This window comes from Meriones unguiculatus, chromosome 7 (assembly GCF_030254825.1).
Source record: "Meriones unguiculatus strain TT.TT164.6M chromosome 7, Bangor_MerUng_6.1, whole genome shotgun sequence".
NCBI classification, from domain to species: domain Eukaryota; kingdom Metazoa; phylum Chordata; class Mammalia; order Rodentia; family Muridae; genus Meriones; species Meriones unguiculatus.
Genome location: NC_083355.1, coordinates 54,281,451 through 54,302,265, shown reverse-complemented (window position 1 = coordinate 54,302,265; position 20,815 = coordinate 54,281,451). Strand labels below are relative to the sequence as shown.

At 45.8% G+C, this 20,815-nt stretch overlaps 1 protein-coding gene and 1 long non-coding RNA gene across 3 annotated transcripts; both read right to left on the bottom strand.

Moving 5' to 3' along the window:
• Positions 1-9,531: 9,531 nt before the first annotated feature.
• Foxg1 (forkhead box G1) lies at positions 9,532-12,420 on the bottom strand. Its single transcript, XM_021626224.2, has one exon. It carries the CDS (start codon positions 11,901-11,903, stop codon positions 10,464-10,466), a length of 1,440 nt encoding a protein of 479 aa, XP_021481899.1. The 5' UTR covers positions 11,904-12,420; the 3' UTR covers positions 9,532-10,463.
• Positions 12,421-13,081: 661 nt separating this feature from the next.
• LOC110539369 (uncharacterized) lies at positions 13,082-18,868 on the bottom strand. Of its 2 annotated transcripts, none has more exons than XR_002475887.2 (5): positions 18,293-18,868; positions 17,548-17,619; positions 17,209-17,401; positions 14,428-14,524; positions 13,082-13,216 (listed from the first exon to the last, which is right to left on the bottom strand). It is a non-coding gene; the product is annotated as an uncharacterized LOC110539369 (long non-coding RNA). The 2 variants fall into 2 exon arrangements; XR_002475885.2 differs by lacking the exon at positions 18,293-18,868 and adding an exon at positions 18,043-18,275.
• Between the last annotated feature and the right edge of the window lie 1,947 nt (positions 18,869-20,815).

Genomic DNA, 20,815 nt, shown 5'->3' with positions numbered 1-20,815 from the left:
ATGGAAGCAGAATATCATTATCTTGATTTGATCTAGGTGAGGCTAAATTGACACATATGTATAAAACCTCATAAATATAATAACAAAAGTACAGTGATTTAGGTAAAAAAAAACTGCTTACTTTGTCAAATACATCAGCTCTCTGCTTTAGGCCAATTAGTTCACACAGTTGCTGAGTTATGCATAAACACTCATGACATAGATGGTCAGAAACACAGACATTCAGATATGTCTCAACATAGGAGGTGCGTGAGCAAATTTGAGCTTCCACATATATGTCTTACTTCACACCTAACATTTCATTTTTCCTAACTGATTAACATGTTAGGAACTGATAAATATATGAACAGTATGCTATGACATGCTCTCTATCTAGAGGAAAGAAATGAATTCTATTGATTCCAATACAAATATCAAACTCCATTTCCCTATAGTGTTATAGAGTAGAGAAGCTAGATATGTGGAACTCAAATTGATCTGCAAAGCTGATAGGGTTGCTATTTGATATCTGAATGTGTTTGAGGCACTGGCAAAGGAGAGAAACACACATTTCACTCTTCTGCTAACTTCTTAGGAGTGTATCAAAAATTTGCTTTTCCAAAATATTGTGTAGCTTTCCTTTTTACTTTTCATATTTAATTTTTGAAATTATAAGAGAAGATAAAAGGAAGAAGAGACTCTATGAAAGTGATTTTAAGTGGATAGTTTCAAAAATATAAGAGAAACAAAACTTGCTCTGACTGCAGTGTGACTCTTTAGAACCCTAATCTTTGTTGTTGTTTTAGATGGGCCCGTTAGCAATCCTTTTTATTACTTTCCTCTAAGCAGAGATTGACACTCCTTCACACTCATGGGGCTAATATATAGATATTAAATATTAGTTATTTTTCCAACAGAAAATCTCCCACGGGAGCACAGACTCAGTGCAGGAATAAACTTCTGTCCCAGTCGTTTTGGTATAGGTAACTGAAGGAACAGTTTCCACAGTATTGATCACCACGGATGTGCAAAGTATGAAGCAGAAGTTCTCCCTCAGAACTCCTCATGCGTCCTTGTTCCTCCGCCTGGATCGCCTTCCTTTTGTTTTGCTTTTTCAGTTAGAAAGTACTGTGATTCTCAAATGAGGTTTTGTTTGGCTCTGGCTAATATTAAAGAAGATCACACACGGTTGAAAAATATTGTTATTTTTCTTTAATGGGGAAAATTGGACTCCCGCGTGTCAGATCTGTGGATTTCCGAAAGGCAGTGGGAATGGTACTGACATCACTTTGCACTTTAACAATCCGATTTGGTCAGAGTACAAGTTGTTTGTTTAACCCGACAACTCGGTGCACCCCGTCGCACACTTTGCACACTCATTAAAACGATTATTCACGACCTGTCGAGTGTTTTCGGGTTCATTCACAGGAAAGGCTTGCATCCAGAGAGCAATTCAAGTCAGCACTGTCCGCTACACCACGAACGTGAGGGAGAGCTGGTGCGTGCGTGAAAGGGGCGGGAGGGGTTGGTGAGCGGTAACCTGGCTGCTAAGTCCTGCTCAACACTGGATGCTGAGGAATCTCAACCTCCTTAGAGTGCTTAGAGAGCGTGGTTCCCCAACAGCTGCTTCACTATGCTAGCTTCACACGCTTGACAAGAAAAGAAAAAATTAAACAAATGACACAAATAAAGGTGGCCCTCTCTACTCTTTCTCCCTTGCAACCTTCTGCAAAACTTTAGATCCCAGGACGGTCCATCTTCTGCTTGTGACCCCTGTTCTCACATTGGACAACTATTGAGGAAAAGTAATTCTCTTTACATGTGCCACGGGCCCTTTGGTCTAAAAAAATAATTTGGAATAAACACATTGTCCGTTTACCTTACATTTACTGGGGGGGAGGGGTGTAATAGCAAGTGAAGAAGAAAAATGGACTCCTCGATGCTTTGGGCGGTTGTGCGCCCAGCTGAAAGAAGAGGAAGTTCTGCTCCCCCACGCTAAGAAAAGTGCTCCAGATTACATATCAGATAGGCTTCAATTAGCTAGGCCACTTTTGGTTTTGTCTTTTAATTTTCAAGCAACTTTTCAATGTTTTGCAATGGCAACAGAGGACCATAAAGGTGGATGTGTTCCAACCCCCATTCCTGCCTTGACCTTATAATGACACAACCTAGCGATTCAGGTTTTTCTGTTTTCTACTGAGGTGAGTCCTGGCACTTACCACCCATGTGCTGTGTTACTGTAAAAGGTATGACTGTCTTGGAAAGATGTAATAACACGTGCACACTAGTAAAATATATGTATGTGCATGTATTTAATACATAAGACTTCATATGTTTCTTTTTCTGCATAAGGACTCCTGGCTTAATCAAGAGTTAGCAGTGTCTTAAAACAAATGTCCAATATCTATATTTAAATGATTCATCCTTTATTTTTTTCCATAAAAAGCACTACTGAAACCTCATGGCTAGTTCGTTTTGTGAAGCTAACTCAGCCGAGCCAATTGAAAATGATGTCATATTTGCAAGTTTCATTCTATTAGATGTAAGATCATCAAATCATGTTCTCTATGTTATCGAAACACATCAATACAACATGTGAAGGGGGAAAGGAAGCTTTCAAACAGCATGAGGTTTCTAAGCAGAAGCAGGTTCCTAATTACTAAAAAACAAGTAGGAATAAATAATTTTGTAAACTGGTCACACTCCCAAAATCTACTATGTGGTGTGCGTAAAGTGAATTGGGTTAAGTATACTGTGTGTTTTGCTTCCTACAAAAAAACTCCTTCATTAAAAGCAAAATGTGACAATAATAAAAAGAGAGGCATTGAAATATGGAAGCAAATAGCTGAAACTTCTGCATAAATAAACACAAATCAATGCAGTAATATATAACACTACTGATGCAGAAATGATCGATTTTAGTCTTCCAACCTGCAATCGGAGTTTGCTATGCTTAATTAACAGTATTTTTTCAGGAAAAAAAATAGATAAATAAAGAAACAAGCAATACCTGCTGTCAATTATATCTGATTGTATTTAATTTTTTCCCAGAATATTTGTGATAAGGTCGGCAGAGTACTACTTTTTTCTAAGAAAGCTTTGCCAACCTTTAAAACCACATCATTAATTATAGAAATTATCAAAGTATTAAATAATAAAATTACCACCTTATTCTTGCTCTGAATTTTTCAACCTTCATCCTAGTCTCTAATTATTCATTCAGCATATTTCAATAGGACAAACACAATAGTACTTCCTATTTCCAAAGTTTTCTCAGCTACTGAAGTTCCATTGTGTTTAAAGGTTCTTCAGCTACCTGTTAAATAGTAAATTTAAGATGTGCTGATCCCTCAATATCTGTAAAAGTCCTCTCTCCTGAGCCTGCGTAAGCTTTATGAGAGAAAAAACAAGTATAATTTCCATTTTGCGCCATCAATGTAAAGTGCACATTGTCAGCTTCAACAAAATGGCTAGACTTTACATTTCTAGAAGTGCATCTAAAACCATGTTGTGAGCTTTCCTACAGCTAATTTTTCTTTTGTGCAAAATTATTAACAGGCAGCGGTGTTTAGTCCCTTTCAGGTTTGGCTTCTGGATAGTAATGGGAATTGTATTCATATTTTTTTCATCTAGAGAGACACTCATTCACATTCATGCTTGAATCTAGGTTTCTCAAGCACAGGTTCAAAAAAGAATTTCCAATTTATAATGTTCAACTACTTTGAAAAATGTTTTTTTTTTCTCAGCCATAAATTCATTGCACATTAGCCTGACCCTGACTATTTTTATAATAGTGCACAATAAAAAAAAATTGCCTTGATTCATGTCATACCCACCTAGGGCCAAGAATTCAGGGGCAACTAGACCCAAAAGGAAAATATCATCAGTTATTGTTTAGGGCTAATTTAACAGATAATTTAACTTCAAACAACAATGATTAGGTCATTAAATTTCAGAGCCATGAGAAAATGAAAGAACCAACTGAGAGACAATTCTCTCTAACCCCATTACAGTTTTCAGTCTTCCTGTTCAAAGAAAGTAAAACAAACAAACAAAATCCACCTATGCAGGATTTTGCTCCTTAAAGCACACAAAGAGTGAAGCAGTAACAGAAGATGAGGATTAGGAACAGAAATGATGGTGGCTATTTCAACCGCAGGATGCTAGCAATACAGGAAAATTCAACCCTAACCCTGGATATCCAAACATGTGTAATTACTGAACACATATGAACTATGAACTCTTTCATACCCACCCGAAGTTGCAGTTCTCGCCAAGAGCTATACGCTCTTTCCTCCCGTGATGCCCCCCGCCTCCCCGCAATGCCCAAACCACCTAAATGCTGCAGGCAACACTCCGCGGGAAGGTTTGGGCATTCCATCTCTCCTCGCAGCTTCACATACAGAATTCTGGATTATTATGATAGTAAGTGACTTCTCGGATCACAGTCTCTGCCTGTTCTGTGTTGCCGAGGGCCGGGATGCAGCGGCCGGAGGCTTAACAGTGAAGAGGACTATTGTAAGGGGAGGCAGGAGGTGGAAGCGCCCCTCTGAGTTTTTCATTTTTTCCCCTCCAGTTCTTCCAAAAGAAAGCTAACTCCTAGCGAATCTCCGCGCGTCCGCGGTAGTCTGTTCCCCAGCCCTGCTTGTGGATTCCCCCCAACTCCAGGTTGCTCCCAGAGTTCAGGGAATTTCCTACCCGAAGGCTTTTTCCGAAACAAGGGAGGCGTGGGCAATAAAGCCGAAAGAGAGAGAAATGACAGAGGGCTGTTGGAAAATCAGCTTTACCAACTCCCAGGTGAGTGCTAGGGTCTGAGCCCGCGCCCCTCAAACAAAGACTAACAACTTCCAGCGCGAAGAGAAGCGGTCCTGGAGGACTAGGAAGGACGGGGAGCCGGGGCGCGCGCTCGCGGAGCCGGTCCCGGCCGTGGCGGTGTCCTGGGCTAGAGCGCCCTCGCGTTGCTGCTCGCCTGCAGCGCGGCTGCCGGGGCAGGCAGGCCTCGCCGAGCGGCCCGGCCGGCTCTGCCGTCCCGCTCCCAGCTCTGCCTCTACCCCCTAACCAAACGCAGGTTGAGCCTGGCCGCCCTCCTCGGAGGCCAGCCCGGGAGCGCCGCGGCCCGGGGCAGGTCGTGCGGACGCCGCAGCCCGGCCTCCCGGGAACTCCTGCGGGAGCCAGCCAGAGCCTGGCGTGCTCGCAGCCACCCTTAGATAGCCAGACCCTGGAGCATATAGCGCCGGCTCCTAAGTGTGTATTAAAAATCAATTATTTCCCTGAGATTTCCAAAGCCAGGAACTGAGCTATTCCCAGCAGGGACAAAGTCAAGCCCAGAACGGCGCTCGTTTCCCTGTTTTGTTCTTGTATTTTTTTTCTTCCGGGAGACCAAGAAGTCCTTCCCTGAACGGGCTCTGAACTCGACCTGCACCAGATCCGTCCTTCAGAGACCCTGGCTTGAGCCAGGCCAAGGGACTGGCGGGAGAGGGCCACACCAGGCAAGGCTGGCAATGCCAGCGTGAAAGCAGGAGCGAGAACTTCGTTACACACGCAGACACGCACACACACAGGGAGACACGCAGAGAGAGAGAGAGAGAGGCGTTCTTTATAATCAAGAATACCTCTGAAACATCCATGAAATCCCGAAATTTCCATTAAATGACTTATCTCACACTTCTGGACCTACTACAGTCTACCATTGCATTCTCCATATAAAAATTTATTATCTTTCCTTCCTGTTTTGAAGTATCTAAATGCTCTTTACCTAGGCATCCACCACGATTTCCGCCCACGTGGACAAATCATACATTCTTTCACCTCAGGCTGTGGGGATCCACGCTCTGGGAACACTCTCCAAGTGAGAAAAGAAGCCTTAAGCCTACAGGAGTCTGTGGAACGCGCTCACCTCCCACCACCGCGTGAGGAAGGGAGAACTTTCACTTACCGATCCTCCGAGTGAGAGTGTCCACGGCGCCCAAGTCCTCCGCCTCAGCAGCCTTCCAACCACACCGTGCAGAACCTTGGATGGGGGCGGGGGGGGGTGAAGGGGCACCAAATCGAGAGGGAGGGAGACAAAACATAACACTACGTCATATATTCGCAGCCCAGACACCCAGGACCTACGTTCCCAGGACAAGGTCTTCGAGAACTGACCGCGGGAGTGAGGAAAAAGGTCAGTTTAGGAGCTGAAAACTAAAGGATAGTTTATTTTTAACTATTGCGGTTATGGGGGTATTTGCTGGAGAGATGATAAGGCGGGACAATTGGGATGAGAAGAAAGAGGGAAACTGGAAGAGAAAGAAAATCGAAAATAGATTTTCCAGCTAACTGGCCAATAGCTAATACCTTTTAACTCTTACAGGTAGGAAAAATGCAAATACATTTTTGTGAAAGAGAATCTAGATGACCCCTATTCTTTTTGTAACTCCAGGAAAGGATCTGGCCTTCACATAAGGAGGGGGAAATTGAAAATTCAGTGTTCACCTACCCTGCTTCTTGGAAGGGCTTCGCAGGTTTTCGTCTGGAGACTTCCATCCGTCTGGCAGAGGTTGGGTGGTGCTGGGGGCAGGTTATCCGCTGAACCAGGCATGTACAGGAACCCCGCCCTCTAGGCAGTTACACAACCTCAGCAGCCGGTCTCAGCCAGCACTAAAACCTCTAATGATCTTCACTTTCACCCTTTGTTAACCTAATTCTCCATCAGCCTTTAAGCGTTAAAAACAACCAATCACATTAGCTACTCAAAAAATTAATTTGTCAAAACTAAAAATATTTCAATGCATGCAAATTCCTCAATGAGAAAGAAAAATACAAGTTTAAAGATCATATTTTATATAGACGTCTAATATTTTTGATTTAGCCATCTATTGTGGTTAAATGTGTACCAACCTGAAAATATATTGTAATCAATACACTTCATGACAGATTTTCCCTCTCTGCCCTTGCTGTGATTCCAGTTAGTTATAGAAGTCACTGGAAAACTATCTTGACTATAAGGAAACTTGCACTGAACAATTTTAGATTAATCTGGTTTCCATTTTTTTTTTTGCAACTAGAGGAAGAAAAACATTTGGAAGAAACTCCATCGCTGTTGCATTTTACATCAAGTCTTTGTGTTTATGTATTAACAATTGCACTAATTCAATCATGTCAATTCAAGTAAACTATTAAATTTGTAGTATTGCAATTTGGAGTTTCAAATTTTAAATTGTGATATTTTCTTTTCCAATTTTTCAAAAAGGGCAGCCTTTATTTCATTTTAAACAATTAAAAGTTTGAAAAAAAATAATCTTCAAAAAGTTAGAACTGTTTGTCTGGAATGAACTAACTGTAACCAGCAATAGTTGGTGCCAATACACAGTAAAACAGTGTAACGAGACTGAAGCAAAATTAAATGTATCAATGCCATACCAGACTGTCATTTTTTAAAGAGGATATTCTGAGGGAGGGTAAGCCAGATGAAGATGAATGAAATAAACGTTCACCCACTGGGCTTCAGAAAACCTTTACCAAATTCTCTTTCTATATATATTCTTTTTCATGTCTAGGGGGCCTAATAAACAAACATCCAATCACATCCACTACATATGTAAATTAGACATGTGCTAAAGCCCACTTGTACTCCAATATCTAGTTCAACAAGTCAGCTTCACTACGGACTTGAAAGTGCACAGCAGATTCCATTAAAATTACATTTCTGTACCTTCTCAATAAACATTTTATAAAACTACAAATAATTATAAATAGTTCATTCACTCTGGCCAGAGGAAAATACCCATAAAGGAAATTTTTTTCAATATCACATCTGTTAGCTTTACTATATGAATTCAGCTTTGTTTTCAACTTTTGATAGGCAGCACTGTATTTCCTCTTTGGTAGAACATTCTCATTCCATAAATAAAGCCCATAGCAGCAGCAAGCAATAGATCATCTCTCTTTTTTCTTTCAGCCTAAATGTAGGCCTTTCTCTGAGCTAGTTACATCTCAGCTGTGCAGTGAAGATTCTCTTTGCCTAAGCCCACACTTGCCTTCTCTCCCACCCCACCGCCAATACTTTGTGGTACTTTATTTATGATTCACTTTAAAGAACTGTTAGATTTTTAAGAAACTTATGTCTAAGGCTAATCTATCCTCACATTAAGAAAATGAAACCTTGTCTCCCTAAAAGAGATAATCACACTAGTCACACAGTCTATTTTTGTCTATCCCTCTCTTTTAAATTTGATTACAGCTTTTAAATTTTTCCTAAACTCATTCTCTCTGTGTGTTTCTCTCTTTCTCTCCCTCTCTCCTTTTCCCTCTCTCCCTTTCTCTCTTCTTTTTCTCCAATTCAGAATCCAGCCACCCCCCATTTCCCATCATCAGCTATTCTGAGTTTAAATCAATTTTAGCCAACCCGTTTCTCCACTAGATTCACCCCCACACACACTCCCCTGAGCAACTCTCTAAGTGTTTGCTGATAACATCTTAGTGACAGATTATTTTTCACTGGGCCCATTGTAAGAAGTGGCCAGCTCATTGCATTAGTGCAGGACACATTTCAGACTATACAAATGTAACAAATGAACAACTTGTCTTCCACAGAATCACCACATGATCCAATTAATTACTAAACCTTTAACTCAGGTTTTCTAATTATTTTCTGGAATTATAGTAAGTGGGCTCTCTAAATCAATTTGAAAAGTTTCATTTTGTGTCATGTGTGCATATGTACACACTCAATATATCCCAAATATATGCATACTGCAAATAAAACAAAAGTAATTTAGTGTCAGCAAAAGAAACACATCTGTAAATTAAATTACACAAATATATTAGAAAGAGAAACAAATAACTCTATGTAAAAATGGAGAAGAGAGATAGGAGTATTTTACCCTGAATAACTAGAATTTTAAATTGATTTGGTTAAAAATTTAAATATCAGCATCTGTCTGTGAGTCATTACAACAGGTGATCATTTCAGCAAGCTCTATATTCCAACTCAGTACATCTTTATTAGAATTCTTTCATCGTGGGTAAACAGCCACAAAAATAAATGCTGACTTAGAAAGTATAAATACAAATAGTTAAACAAAAATGTTTGCAGCATTCATAGCGCAAAAAGTACCTGAACTGATATATATATATAGTCTTTATTATTCACTTCTAACTATATACATATATTTATTTATAATTTGCCAAGTTCTAGAGACAAATACGTGAAACAATAAATAAAAGTGGCATTCTATCAACTGATTTTAAAATAAGCACAGAATAAACTGATTTTAAAATATGCACATAAAATGGAATGTTTTTATGCTTTATATCTACAAAAACAAATATATCAGTTGAAAATCTTATGTTTCATTTAAAGCTAGTATGTATTAAATAGTCTGCTCTCGGTAAAATTTGTTCACAACGGGGGGAAAAATACTATTCTCAGTTTTAGAGTCTCTGTTTAAATTAAAGGAGCAGTTTAAACTCCAGCTTGGCTGAAAAAGCCCTTCAAATTCCCTATTAATTGAATGGCATTTTGCAAATTAGCTCTACATAATAAAAGAGACAAAAATATCAAGATATATATGAATTTAGCCTATTTTTTTATTTCTGTGTGTTCATAGTAAACATTTTTGTAAGTGACAAACACGGGCATATGACCACAGTATCACAATCAAGAAATTTGAAGACAACATTAACAATCACTCAAATTGATGCGGCATTTGCGCAACACAGGTTACATATTTGCAAGGTTTACCTATAAGTACAATAGGTATTAACATTTCACTACATTTAGAAAAAATAAAAGTGACCTGTTAGTGACCACATACATCGAAATATACACAACACAAACTGAAGGCAATCCTTAATTTTGTCCCCTTCCGATTCAATTGAACGGGCAGTGTTGCCAACTAAACAACTTCCCTTTTTTATTGTTTTTGTTTGTCTGTTTGCTTGTTTTAATACTTAGTATACCAAGTGCATTTGCTAAAATCCAATCTTTGGTCTAAAAGTAAACAAAAGGAAAAGACAGTTCTTTAAAGAAAAGGACAAAACAATAAATGGCCGATATAATTTCTTGGGCACCTTTACTACAAATTCTTAAATACAAATTACAGTTTAACATTTTAAAACTCTCTTCATAATTTAGGTTGTTGTCAAGGCCTGCGTCCACCAGAGAGCTCCATGATAACTTATAATACTGCACACACGGACATCTGGCAGCCTTTTGAGATAGACTCCTCAGGTTTGAATGAAATGGCAAAGCAGTCACTATTTAGATACACATTCTACTATAATTTGACGTCCAAACCTTATATTCTACAATGTATTCTCCCACATTGCACCTCGCTGACACTCCACACCTTGTTAGAATAGTAAACAACCCTAAAGACTGAACAAACGTACAGAAATGGGGGGGGAGGGCTTAATAAAAAATACCTGGACTTATTTTTTTAATTATCATTTACAATGCAAATGTGTGTAAAACGTCCACTTACAGTCTGGCCTCCGGTATGTTAATGTATTAAAGGGTTGGAGGAAGACCCCTGATTTTGATGTGTGAAATAATCAGACAGTCCCCCGGACAGTCCTGTCGTAAAACTTGGCAAAGAGGGTCTTAAGGACTCACAGGGCAGGGTCGACGGGGCCTGCGGCGACGTGGAGGAGGACGCGGCCCGGGCGCTCATGGACGTGCTGGTCTGCGAGGTCATGGACGGGTGTGGGACGTGGGGGAAAAAGTAACTGGTCTGGCCCGCCAGCAGGTTGACGGAGCAGGGGTTGAGGGAGTAGGTCCCGGAGCAGGGCACCGACAGGCCGCAGGGCACCGAGGCGGCGAGCGCAGCGGCCGTGAGGTGGTGCGTGGCGTAGGGGATCTCGCCGTTGACCAGGCGGTCCACGCTCAGCCCGTTGGCGGTGGAGAAGGAGTGGTTGTTGCCCAGCGAGTTCTGAGTCAACACGGAGCTGTAGGGCATGGGGTGGCTGGGGTAGGCCGACGTGGTGCCGTTGTAGCTCAAAGTGCTGCTGGCGCGGGGGTGGTGCAGGGACAGGAAGGGCGACATGGGCCAGTAGAGGGAGCCGGCGCGGTCCATGAAGGTGAGGCCGGTGGAGGTGAGGCGCGCGCCGCGCTTGAAGGCCAGCTTGGCCCGCGACGTGGTGGAGCGGCGCCGCAGCTTGCCCGTGGTGCCGCCGATGAACACGTCGTCGCTCGACGGGTCGAGCATCCAGTAGTTGCCCTTGCCCGGGTCGTCGTAGTGGCGCGGCACCTTGACGAAGCACTTGTTGAGGGACAGGTTGTGGCGGATGGAGTTCTGCCAGCCCTGCTTGTTCTCGCGGTAGTAGGGGAAGTTCTTCATGATGAACTCGTAGATGCCGTTGAGCGTCAGGCGCTTCTCGGGGCTCTGGCGGATGGCCATCATGATGAGCGCGTTGTAGCTGAAGGGCGGCTTCTCGTACTTGCCGTTCTTCTTGTCGCCCTCCTTGCCCCCCTCCCCGTCCTTGCCGCCCTCGCCCGCCCCCTTCTTCTCCTCCCCCCCGGCGCCCGCGCCCTTCTCCTTCTCGTCCGGCCCGACGGGCGCCAGCTCGGCCGGCCCGCCCCCCGGCTCGCCCTTGGCCCCGAGCGCGTCAGCCTTGGCGCCGTCCAGGGCGGCGGGCGGCGGGAGCAGGAGCTGCTGCGGGCCCTTGTCGTCGTCGGCGGCCGGGGCGCCGCGCGCCTGCGGGGGCTGCGGGGCCGGGGGCGGCGGCTGCTGCGGCGCGGGCGGCGGCGGCGGCTGCGGCGCGGGCGGCGGCGGGTGGTGGTGGTGGTGGTGGTGGTGGTGGTGCTGGGGGTGGTGGCTGTTGTGGTGGCCGTGGCTCGCGTGGTGGGTGTCGTTCTGGACGGCCTCGGGAACCAGGCTGTTGATGCTGAACGAGGACTTGGGGATCATTTTCACCTCTTTCCTATCTCCCATGTCCAGCATCACCCAGGCGTCGGGGGGCGGCGGCGGCGGCGGCGCGGGAGCCGGGCAGCGGCGCGGCGGGCGAGCGCAGGCTCCGGAGCCGGGCGCGGGGGGCACGGGCGGCGGCGGCAGCGGCGGCGGCGGCGGCGGCGGCGGCGGCACCGAGCGCTCGGGCAGCAGCGCAGTTGGACCGCAGGCTCCTCCGGCGCGGGCAAGGCATGTAGCAAGAGCTGCAGTCACCCCTCAAAAATTAGAGAGAGAGAGACAGAGAGAGAGAGAGGAGAGAGGGCAGAGAGAGGAAGGAAGGAGGAAGGCTGGAGGCAGAAGCCGCCCGCCGCCCGGGGTGCAGCGCCCCGCTCTGCTCCGCGCCCGGCCTCCCCCTCCCCCGCCGCCTCCTCCTCCTCCTCGCGCCGCAGCAGTCACAGCAGCAGCAGCGGCAGCCCGAAGGGGGGGAGAGCCGGGCGACGGGCGGGCGCGTCCCGGAGCGGCCGCGACGAGGCTGGGAGACAGCGATCGAGGCGGCTATAGCCACAATTAATTTTCCGAGGTACAGGCGCACACTAGGGCTGTAAAAAAATTTTTGGTTTAACCTTTCCTACGGCGGAGCCAATCAAAACCGGCGGCGTGCGGGAGCGTCTGGCTGGCCGTCGACCAATCGCTGGCCCCGGACCCGCCCACCCCCGCCCCGCCCCGGACCCGCCCCCTGCTCGCCGCCCCCTCGGGGCGGCGGGGCCCGGGCCTGGAGCCGCGGGGCTCGGCGGGAGCTCGCCCACCCGGCCGGGAGGAGCGCGGGGCGCGCGTCCCGGGCCTCGGCCGCGCGTCTCCGGCCGCCTCCCCGTGCGGGATTATCTTCCCTTGCGCGTCAATATTTATCCTTATCGATTAAAGTTTGGATCCAATTCTGTCTCTGAGAAGCGGGGCGCGGTGCAGGGGCGAGCTCAGGGGTGCGGAAGAGGGCGTGAACCCGGGAGCTCTGGCGGCCCGGGAGGCGCCCGCGCGGCGCGTGGGTCCGCGGCGGGAAGCCGGGCTTCGGGTAGCCGGGGCGGCCGGGGCGGGGGCGCCGCGGCCAGGCCGGTACTCACTGGTTCCTGCGGGCCCGGGCGACGTGGCCGGGTGCGGGGGTGGCTGTGCGGTGGGAGCCTGCGGCGGCCTTCTGGGCGCAGAGCGGCCGCGGAGAACCCGGTACCAAACTGTCCCGAAATAAAGCAGGTAACACGTGCGCTCTCCGAATGTCGCGCTCACGCACCGGCTACCCCGTGGCGTTTTCCCCCGGCACTCCACCTCCTCTTCAGCTTCTAGGCAGCACTGGAAGCCGGTAGCTGCGATCGATCACCCTGGAAATATTTTCATTTTGCTTGACATTGAAGAAAATATGAGTGGGCGTCTACTTCCGTTTTTTTTTTTTTTTAAATCCTATGTTTGCTCCTTTTTTCCCATTTCACAAATACTTTATCTCTTTAAAACCTCAATCTTGAAACATCAGTATGTTGGAATCAGCTCTTGCCCTTCCTGGATGTTGTCGGAATGCTCAGGAGCCCTGGCAACGCTGATTTGACAGTCCCAGCTTCTGGGGCTTGGGAATGGTTTGGTGGGGAGGTTGAAATGACTGGATGGCCTGTGATTCTCGGTCTTTAAAAGGGTTGCGGCCAGGGCCAGGGCCCACCATTTCTCAGAGATTGGAATCTAGCGCGGAGCACACAGATCAGAAGCGCCTCAGCCCTCAAAGCTCAAAGGACGCCACGTTGTAAGGAGGACGTAGCCAGAGGGGAGAGGGAGGTGGAGACGCACAGGTCACGAGTACCGTTCCCTCCTCTTTAAGGTAAAACACTCTAGCCATGCAAGCGTTCTTCACTTCGATGAGCTCTTAGCGAAATGATCTGGCAGACTTGATATTAAAAAAAAAAAAAGCAGAGGGAGAAAAAGCAGGGCCCATGTGTGTCTTAAAATCTAGCAGGAAAAAGCAACGACTTCTCAAAATAATAGGGACTCGACTATTCCCACCCTCAGCTTCGAAATGGGGAGCAGGAAGAGGGGAGGGAAAAAGAGAAACTTTGGAGTGAATAATACACAATTATAAATAGCGAATTTTAATTTATCTTTTAGGAATGTTGTAAGGGATCTTTGAGTATTTGTCCCCAAATATCCTTCCACTGTTTGGGTCTATTCCTACATATCAGCTTACTTTAAAACAGCCTATGCATGAAGAAAAATTCCAGGGTTCTAGCAATTGGCCTTGCAAGCCACATGAGCGCCAAGGGTTGATTTCTAAGCTTGGGGTTTCTCACAGAGCCTGTGGAGGTGTTTCGACATTTGCCAACCCAGCCAGCGAGATCTGTGAGCCTGAGCTGCCCTGTTCACTTCCCCTTCCTCTCATTTCTCTTCCTCAGGCCCACTCTTCACCGGGGTTTCTCAATGCACTTGCTTTCCTCCCTCCTCCCCTCGTCCTTCTTCCCCTTTCACTAACCCACCCTTCCTGCCTCCCTCCTTTCCTCTCCCCTCCGCTCCTCCACCTACTCCTCCCCATCCCCCCAGCCCCCCTTCTCACCACTGCTTATAATGGCTCTCGGGGCTCCCTCTGAGGTGGACGGCCCGGTACGTTTTCGTAGTCGGTCTAGCGTGAAATGATTCGGTGTAACCGGATTCTTGGGAAAGGACAGGTTACGTAAACATTTACTGATGTGGAGTAACTATACTATTTGTACTCTGATATGCAGGAAGGAAAGTGTTGATTAACACAGAAGAAAAAAAAGCGAAATTAGCTGATTGCATGCTCATAAGTGCAAGCTGTCATTGAACTGCTTTTAAAATAGACACAGCTGGGTGTTTGTGTTGAAAAATTTCTTGTGTTTTTGCTAATACTGAAATAAGCATGATTTTGTATACCAAACATTTTCAGATCATTAAAATTTGTAATCTGTGCTGGTTTTAAACACAAAGAAAAGAAACAGAATCATTTCGATGTAAAATTTGCTGATATTATATTAACTCAATCAGGTCTGTACAAATTGTGCATTGTGTCTCCTAAAATCTGTTTGATCAATTTAATACACAAAGTGCCAAACGTGGGTATTGTTTGTTAACATTGGACATTTTATTCAAATCTGAGCTCAGCAGTGAACTGGAGGAGTGTTCCTTGAATACAACACCAGCTCTGACTGATGAATTTTTAATGTTTTGAGGTGCTTCTTAGGTTAAAGCTAAGTGTGTATTGTTTTGTTACCCTGTAGAAGAAATTAGCAAGCAAAGTAAGATTTTTTTTCTCTTCTGTTTACTTTCAAAGCGCAAAAACTGGGGTTTGTAAAGTGAGAGCTGCAATAATCTGATTTTATATGTCAAGGCTCATAGTGGCCTGAAAAATGTTTTGCATGCAAATTAAGAATGTGCTATGTTATTTTAAGGTTGCATGAATGCAAGCCTCTCAAAACAGGATGTTTTATAGTAAAACATAGTATATAGTTTGATATTATATTAAAACTAGTTTCATGATGCAAAGGTTATTTCCAATTTCTGAGAAAGCAAATTTGAATTTCTTTAAATAATTTTAATTGCTCTTTATGGTGAGATCGGAATAAATATCAGAATGCACATAGATATGTATATCAGGCTAGTTCAACAAAACATCCACTGTTTACTCAGGCTTATATTTGTATCAGCAATGGTTTCTTTTTAGATTTGCTGCTAGCTGAAGCAGAGGGGGAAGGGGCTCCTGAACAAAGTATTGTGAAGTTGAAAGTCTCTGGATGGGGCTTTGTATATCCTACCAACCAATTTGGGTGTAAATTGGATTTGAAGTCCTGCCCACGTCCACTGTGGGCCTCTTCCCTTAGCACATAAAGCCCTGTTTTCAGCCTCCTCAGCCGCCCTGATTACCTTCAGAAGACAAGGGCAGGCAGCCAGTGCTCTCAGACCGGAAACAAATTTCCCCATCAGTATAATTTTCCATCCTAATCAATTTAACCTCACACTTATGAATCTGCAAATGTGTAGCGTTAGTGAGGTAGTGACTATAACAGCATATCAGAGTAAATGTGACGTGTTGGCTTACATCGTGGTAAAATTGTAGGCCTCTGCTCTTATCCACCGCCCACCCATTCTCCTAAAAGTGGACAGGAACTGCAGAGTGAGCAATTCCAATGGAAGAGTTGCTGGGGAAGTACAGATTATTCCTTCTCGGATTTTTTAAAACCAGTCTCCAACACTCCACAGTGTACTCCATTGGAGCAGGGAGCGGCTTATGTCCACTCTGCGTGTTAGGGTGGATGTCACATTGTCTTCCTTTGGGGCAATTCTTTGCTTTGAGCCTTCCTTACCACCTGGTAACAAGGGTGGGCCATATTTATCTAAATCCACCTTTCCCTTGGGAGCAGGGACAGACTCTAGCTAAAGTTCTCTTCTTACAAAAGCACAGGACCATTTGTGACCTCTTGACACGTGGGAGCCTGCAGATCCCATGCTGAGACATCCAGGTATTTTCAGTGACTCCGTAACAAATGAAGTCTGCCCTCCCTACAGCCAACTTGTCTGTAATCTCTTCCTAACAGCAGGTAATGGTGCTAACATTCAGTGATTAGAAGTTACTCTTTAGCGTGTCATACCCTTGTTCTGTGGGTTTTGGTTACAGGTTATACGATTAGGTTTGCGAGAGCAGTAGTGAACTAAACTTCCCAGTAAGAGGTCTTCACACCAGGGAAGTGTTACTTTTTCTCGGCAGCCTTGCCTCATCACTCATTAGGGAGCTGCAGGTTGTCAGAGGCTGCTCACAGCAGGCCCATGCACGCACCCCTAACTTCATCGAGGCCGAGGCCGCGCATATGTGCATGGAGCGGGTACATACACACATAGAGCTCTAAAACTAAATTAAGAAGCCGATGATTAAGACAAGCCTCTACTAGGCCTGTCATTTCAGCATCCTTCCATCATAACATTGTGGCACTGGCAATTTTGCTTGAGAACCTTGAGGAAAAAAAAATCTATAGGAGAGCCTCATATTTGAGAGTTGAAATGTTTAACTTCTATAAGCTAGGAAACCATATCAGAAGCCAGAAAGTTAAAAGGAGGAAGAAGAGGGAGGAAGTGGTCTTCATGGAAACCCATTGAGTTCTCCGGGCACATCTCTTTGGCATGGCCTTGCATCCCATGTGTAGTGCAGCTAGATCCACTGGCACCCAAAAACTCCTGGTAACAATAGCCCAAGAGAGACTCACAACATAATGGCATCACCCTAGAACCAAGAACCCTTGGGTTTTCCTGGACAACTTCTTTGTAGGATGCTCTGGACACCTCCGGCGCATCGGAAAGCCTGCTGCCCTTGAGTGTTTTCTGTTACCTGCCAAGCAGCTCTGTACTGTTACGAGCCAATAGTTCAAGAAGTTGAGCCCTCGGTAAGTAAGGCTGTAGGCTTTGCTTCTCTTGCGGATCAGTTCCAAGTAGGAGAAATTCTCTCACACACCGGCTGGGCAAGCCACCCTGAAAGGCCAGCATCTCTATTTTCCTCTAGTTGCCCGAGGAATCAATGAAATCTAGTTTTCCAAGAGGACAGAGAACATTGAAGAGAGAAGAAAGAGTGGAAGTATGGTCCCAGAACTGAAAATGGAAGACAAGGCTTGGTTTCCCAGTTCTCCCCACCCTGTCCCAGTCTTTCTGAAAAAGAAGGAAATAGACTTACAAAATCCAGCATGTACGACTATGCTGTCTTTTCACGACTATGCTGTCTTTTCTGGTTTCTCCGTCAGTACATCTTGAAGGGAAAAGAAAGAAAATGATATCATAAACACACACACACACACACACATACACACAAACACTGTGACACAAAAGCCTGCAGGCTGAAAAAACGAAGAACTTCTGTGGCCCAGAGGCCCTAACTATGCCATCATTGGTCTGATTTTTAGGGAGAGCATGAGTCTTGAATTATCTTTTTGGGGGAGAAAAGTATGAACTTTCCTGAGAACACAAACATCAAATCTCCTATGTTCTGAAACACCTTTCCAGAAGGTCCCCAAGACTCCCATTGTGAGACAAAACTAAGGGGGGGGGGGAGTGTAACTCTTAGGTGGTCGGTACAGAAGCAGTCATCCCTCAACACTTAAATACGTACAGAATGCCTAGGCCACCCAAGGATTGCATGTGAGATAAATATAATGCAGGAAATGACACATACCCACTTCAAGTCCGTAGAATAGGGAAAAGGAAACTGCATGCTTGAGGGTACCTTGAGAGCACCAGTTCCAAAGCCTCCCTTAGTCCAGGAGAGAAAGCAAGCTGTATACTAATAACATGCCTGTTTCCTTATCAAAATAAATAAATATTAAATAAATAAAGCCACCCCAAACAAAACAAAACAAACAAGAATACAAACAAACAAACACAGAAACTTCCAGGACAAACCAATGCGCACAATTCATACCCACCTGCCTCCACTGCGGGTTTCTCCAGGCCCTCCCCACGCCCCACCCTACCCAACCCAAAGTAGAGCCTCTGGCACCAGTGTCTGCCAAAAGTCCTATCCGCCCACCCTCTGGGGCCCCGGTGGCTGTGGGGCTGTGTTCTTGGCCGCTTGAGCTTTGCGGAGGGACTTGCCAGTCTGCACGCCTCGGCTCTCCTCTCCTCCCTGCGAGCTCACCCTGAGCTGCTTTGTCGTCCACGCCTGCCAAGTGCAATCCAGCCAGAGAGAGGCCTTGCTTTTAGGTTCCATCTCCAGATCCCCCCTCCCCTTCTGAAAAGGCAACTTTCAGCTTAGATGGCCGGATTTTGCACATCAGACTGGAAGTATGCACAAACAGATCAATATTTTTGGGCTTTATAGGTCATCTGCCACGCTGCACGCGGGGAGGAGGGAGAGGTGGGGAGAGCGGTTAAAGGTTGTGAGCTCGTACTGATACCATGCACAACTCTGAGCCGAAAGACCAGCGCGTGGTGCTGAAGTTAATTCGAATATTCAATAACAGCTAAGCAGCATTGAACCCAGTGGGGGAGAGCAGTAACACAGCACTTCTCCCCGCCACTTCTCCCGGATCTTCCCAAGAAGCCCCACGCGGGAAGGAGGCATCCGACAGATGCAGCAGGGCACAGGATCAAGCTGCTACCGTCACCAAATGAAAACGATAACAGCCCAATTTCTTTTCAGAATTGATAGCAAAGGTGGTGGGATATTTTTATATAAACAATCCCTTTCTGGTGTCCGCCTTCTGGGTTTGTCCTAAGACAAATAGGAGAGAGAAAACAATGTCCCCGATGATAGCTCAGTCGGGCAAGTTTGGCTCTGAGCTTGTCAGCGATAAACCTTCATAACCGAAGAGTCTCTCTCTCTCTCTCTCTCTCTCTCTCTCTCTCTGAATGTGTGTGTTCCTTTTTTCTTTCTGCTTTCTCTCTCCCCTTTTCCCCCTCCTTCCTCTTTCCCTCCACCCCTTCTTTCCTCTATCTCACTCTCCTTCCTTCTTTTTTCCATCTCTTTTCTTTTCTCCTGGAGCGTGAACTTCTTAGATAAGAGAGGAGAGACAACTAGGAAACGGAGGCCCAGAGAAAGCCCAGCTCTTTCCGAGAGCAGCGGCACTGTGAGGCTGACTCCGGGATCTATCTCTGAGATAGAGAGCCCCATTCTGGTGCGTTCTCAGCCTAAGGTTTCCAGGCCGCCTGCAGGGCCAGGGCCCTGTTCACTCGGATTTCTGCCCAAGCAACCCACCCTTTGGCCTTAGAATTAACACCCCCCCCAAAAGAGAGGAAGGCCCCCAATTAAGCTAAGTATAAGCTAACTGCTAACCGTCTCACATCACAGAACTGGGACTGAAGGTTTTCAGAGAGGGGACTTCTTGGTCCAGACCACAAAATAACCCGTGAGTGGGCGAGTCTGAGCATTGAAGAGGTCTGGAATTGTACGTGAAACATTATTTCCTAATTAATTAAAGCAGTTCTCTTTCTCTATTTATATTCATGTACATGCTATTGATTACACGCCCCTGTTTGCTTGAAAAGTGCTCAGAGTATCTTCAGAGCACATTGCTCTTTCTTTGTCCCTTCGAACATTTACAGCTGATCTTGCGGCTGGTTGAGATCAATTAGCGCTGGATTTTGCCCCGGGATTGCTCCCCAGGGCGGACAAATGGAGCCAACTGGTCTCCAGAGACTTTATTCGCCCGCGTGTATCCGCCAGGAGTCCGTAGGCAGTTCAAAATCCCAAGCCTTGCTTTCACTTGATTTTGTTGTTGTTGTTATTGATAAATATTGGGTCATACACAAGCCACTTGTCAGAGTCTTGGCTCCATCTCACAGCGGCAGCTCCTAGCGGGACGTTTGAGTCTTGTCCTAGAAGCTGAAAAGATTTCCTGGGAAGAGAACTGCACACTCTCTGCTCCTTCAGTTGCGGAGATAACCCTGTAAGATTATAGTCCTGCTTGTCTGCTGTCAGGTTCGTTCCTTAATTTGTTTGTTCCAATGTACAGACACCGAGTCGATGAGTGTTTCACCCATTTAAAAATTGTAATGATTGGGGGGGGGGAGTGTAAATTGATGCTAGTCTTGTAAGTATATCTGAAGCGCGGGGGTGGGGCAAATAGATAATCATTGTAATTGTGGGGAGGTGAAGGATGAGCTGGTAGGTGGGCACTCGAGGGGTGTGTAATTGAAGCGGTGTATACAGTTTATCTTTCAGCTGTGTGCCTTGCTTCCCCTTGATACATACTGCCTATGAGCAGAATCCGTGGCTGGCTTGCCTTGGCATGTTTGAAGCCCCAGACACCTAACAGTATCATTACAGGAAAGAGAAAAAGCCCCAAACACTCCATCCAGGCAGCGAGGTGACTGCCTTTGGGGTGAGTGGGGAGTTTCCTTGGCACTGAACCTGTCAGGGAGACACAGCCGGTTCCCAGGCTCCCTTGATGTGTAGAGTTCTGGTCTCCCCGATGCTGAAGTAGGGGTGTGTGTGTGTGTGTGTGTGT

What these genes read in the sequence shown, in the direction of transcription:
- Foxg1 (XM_021626224.2), bottom strand. Translation starts at nt 11,903, where the DNA reads ATGCTGGACATGGGAGATAGGAAAGAGGTGAAAATGATCCCCAAGTCC.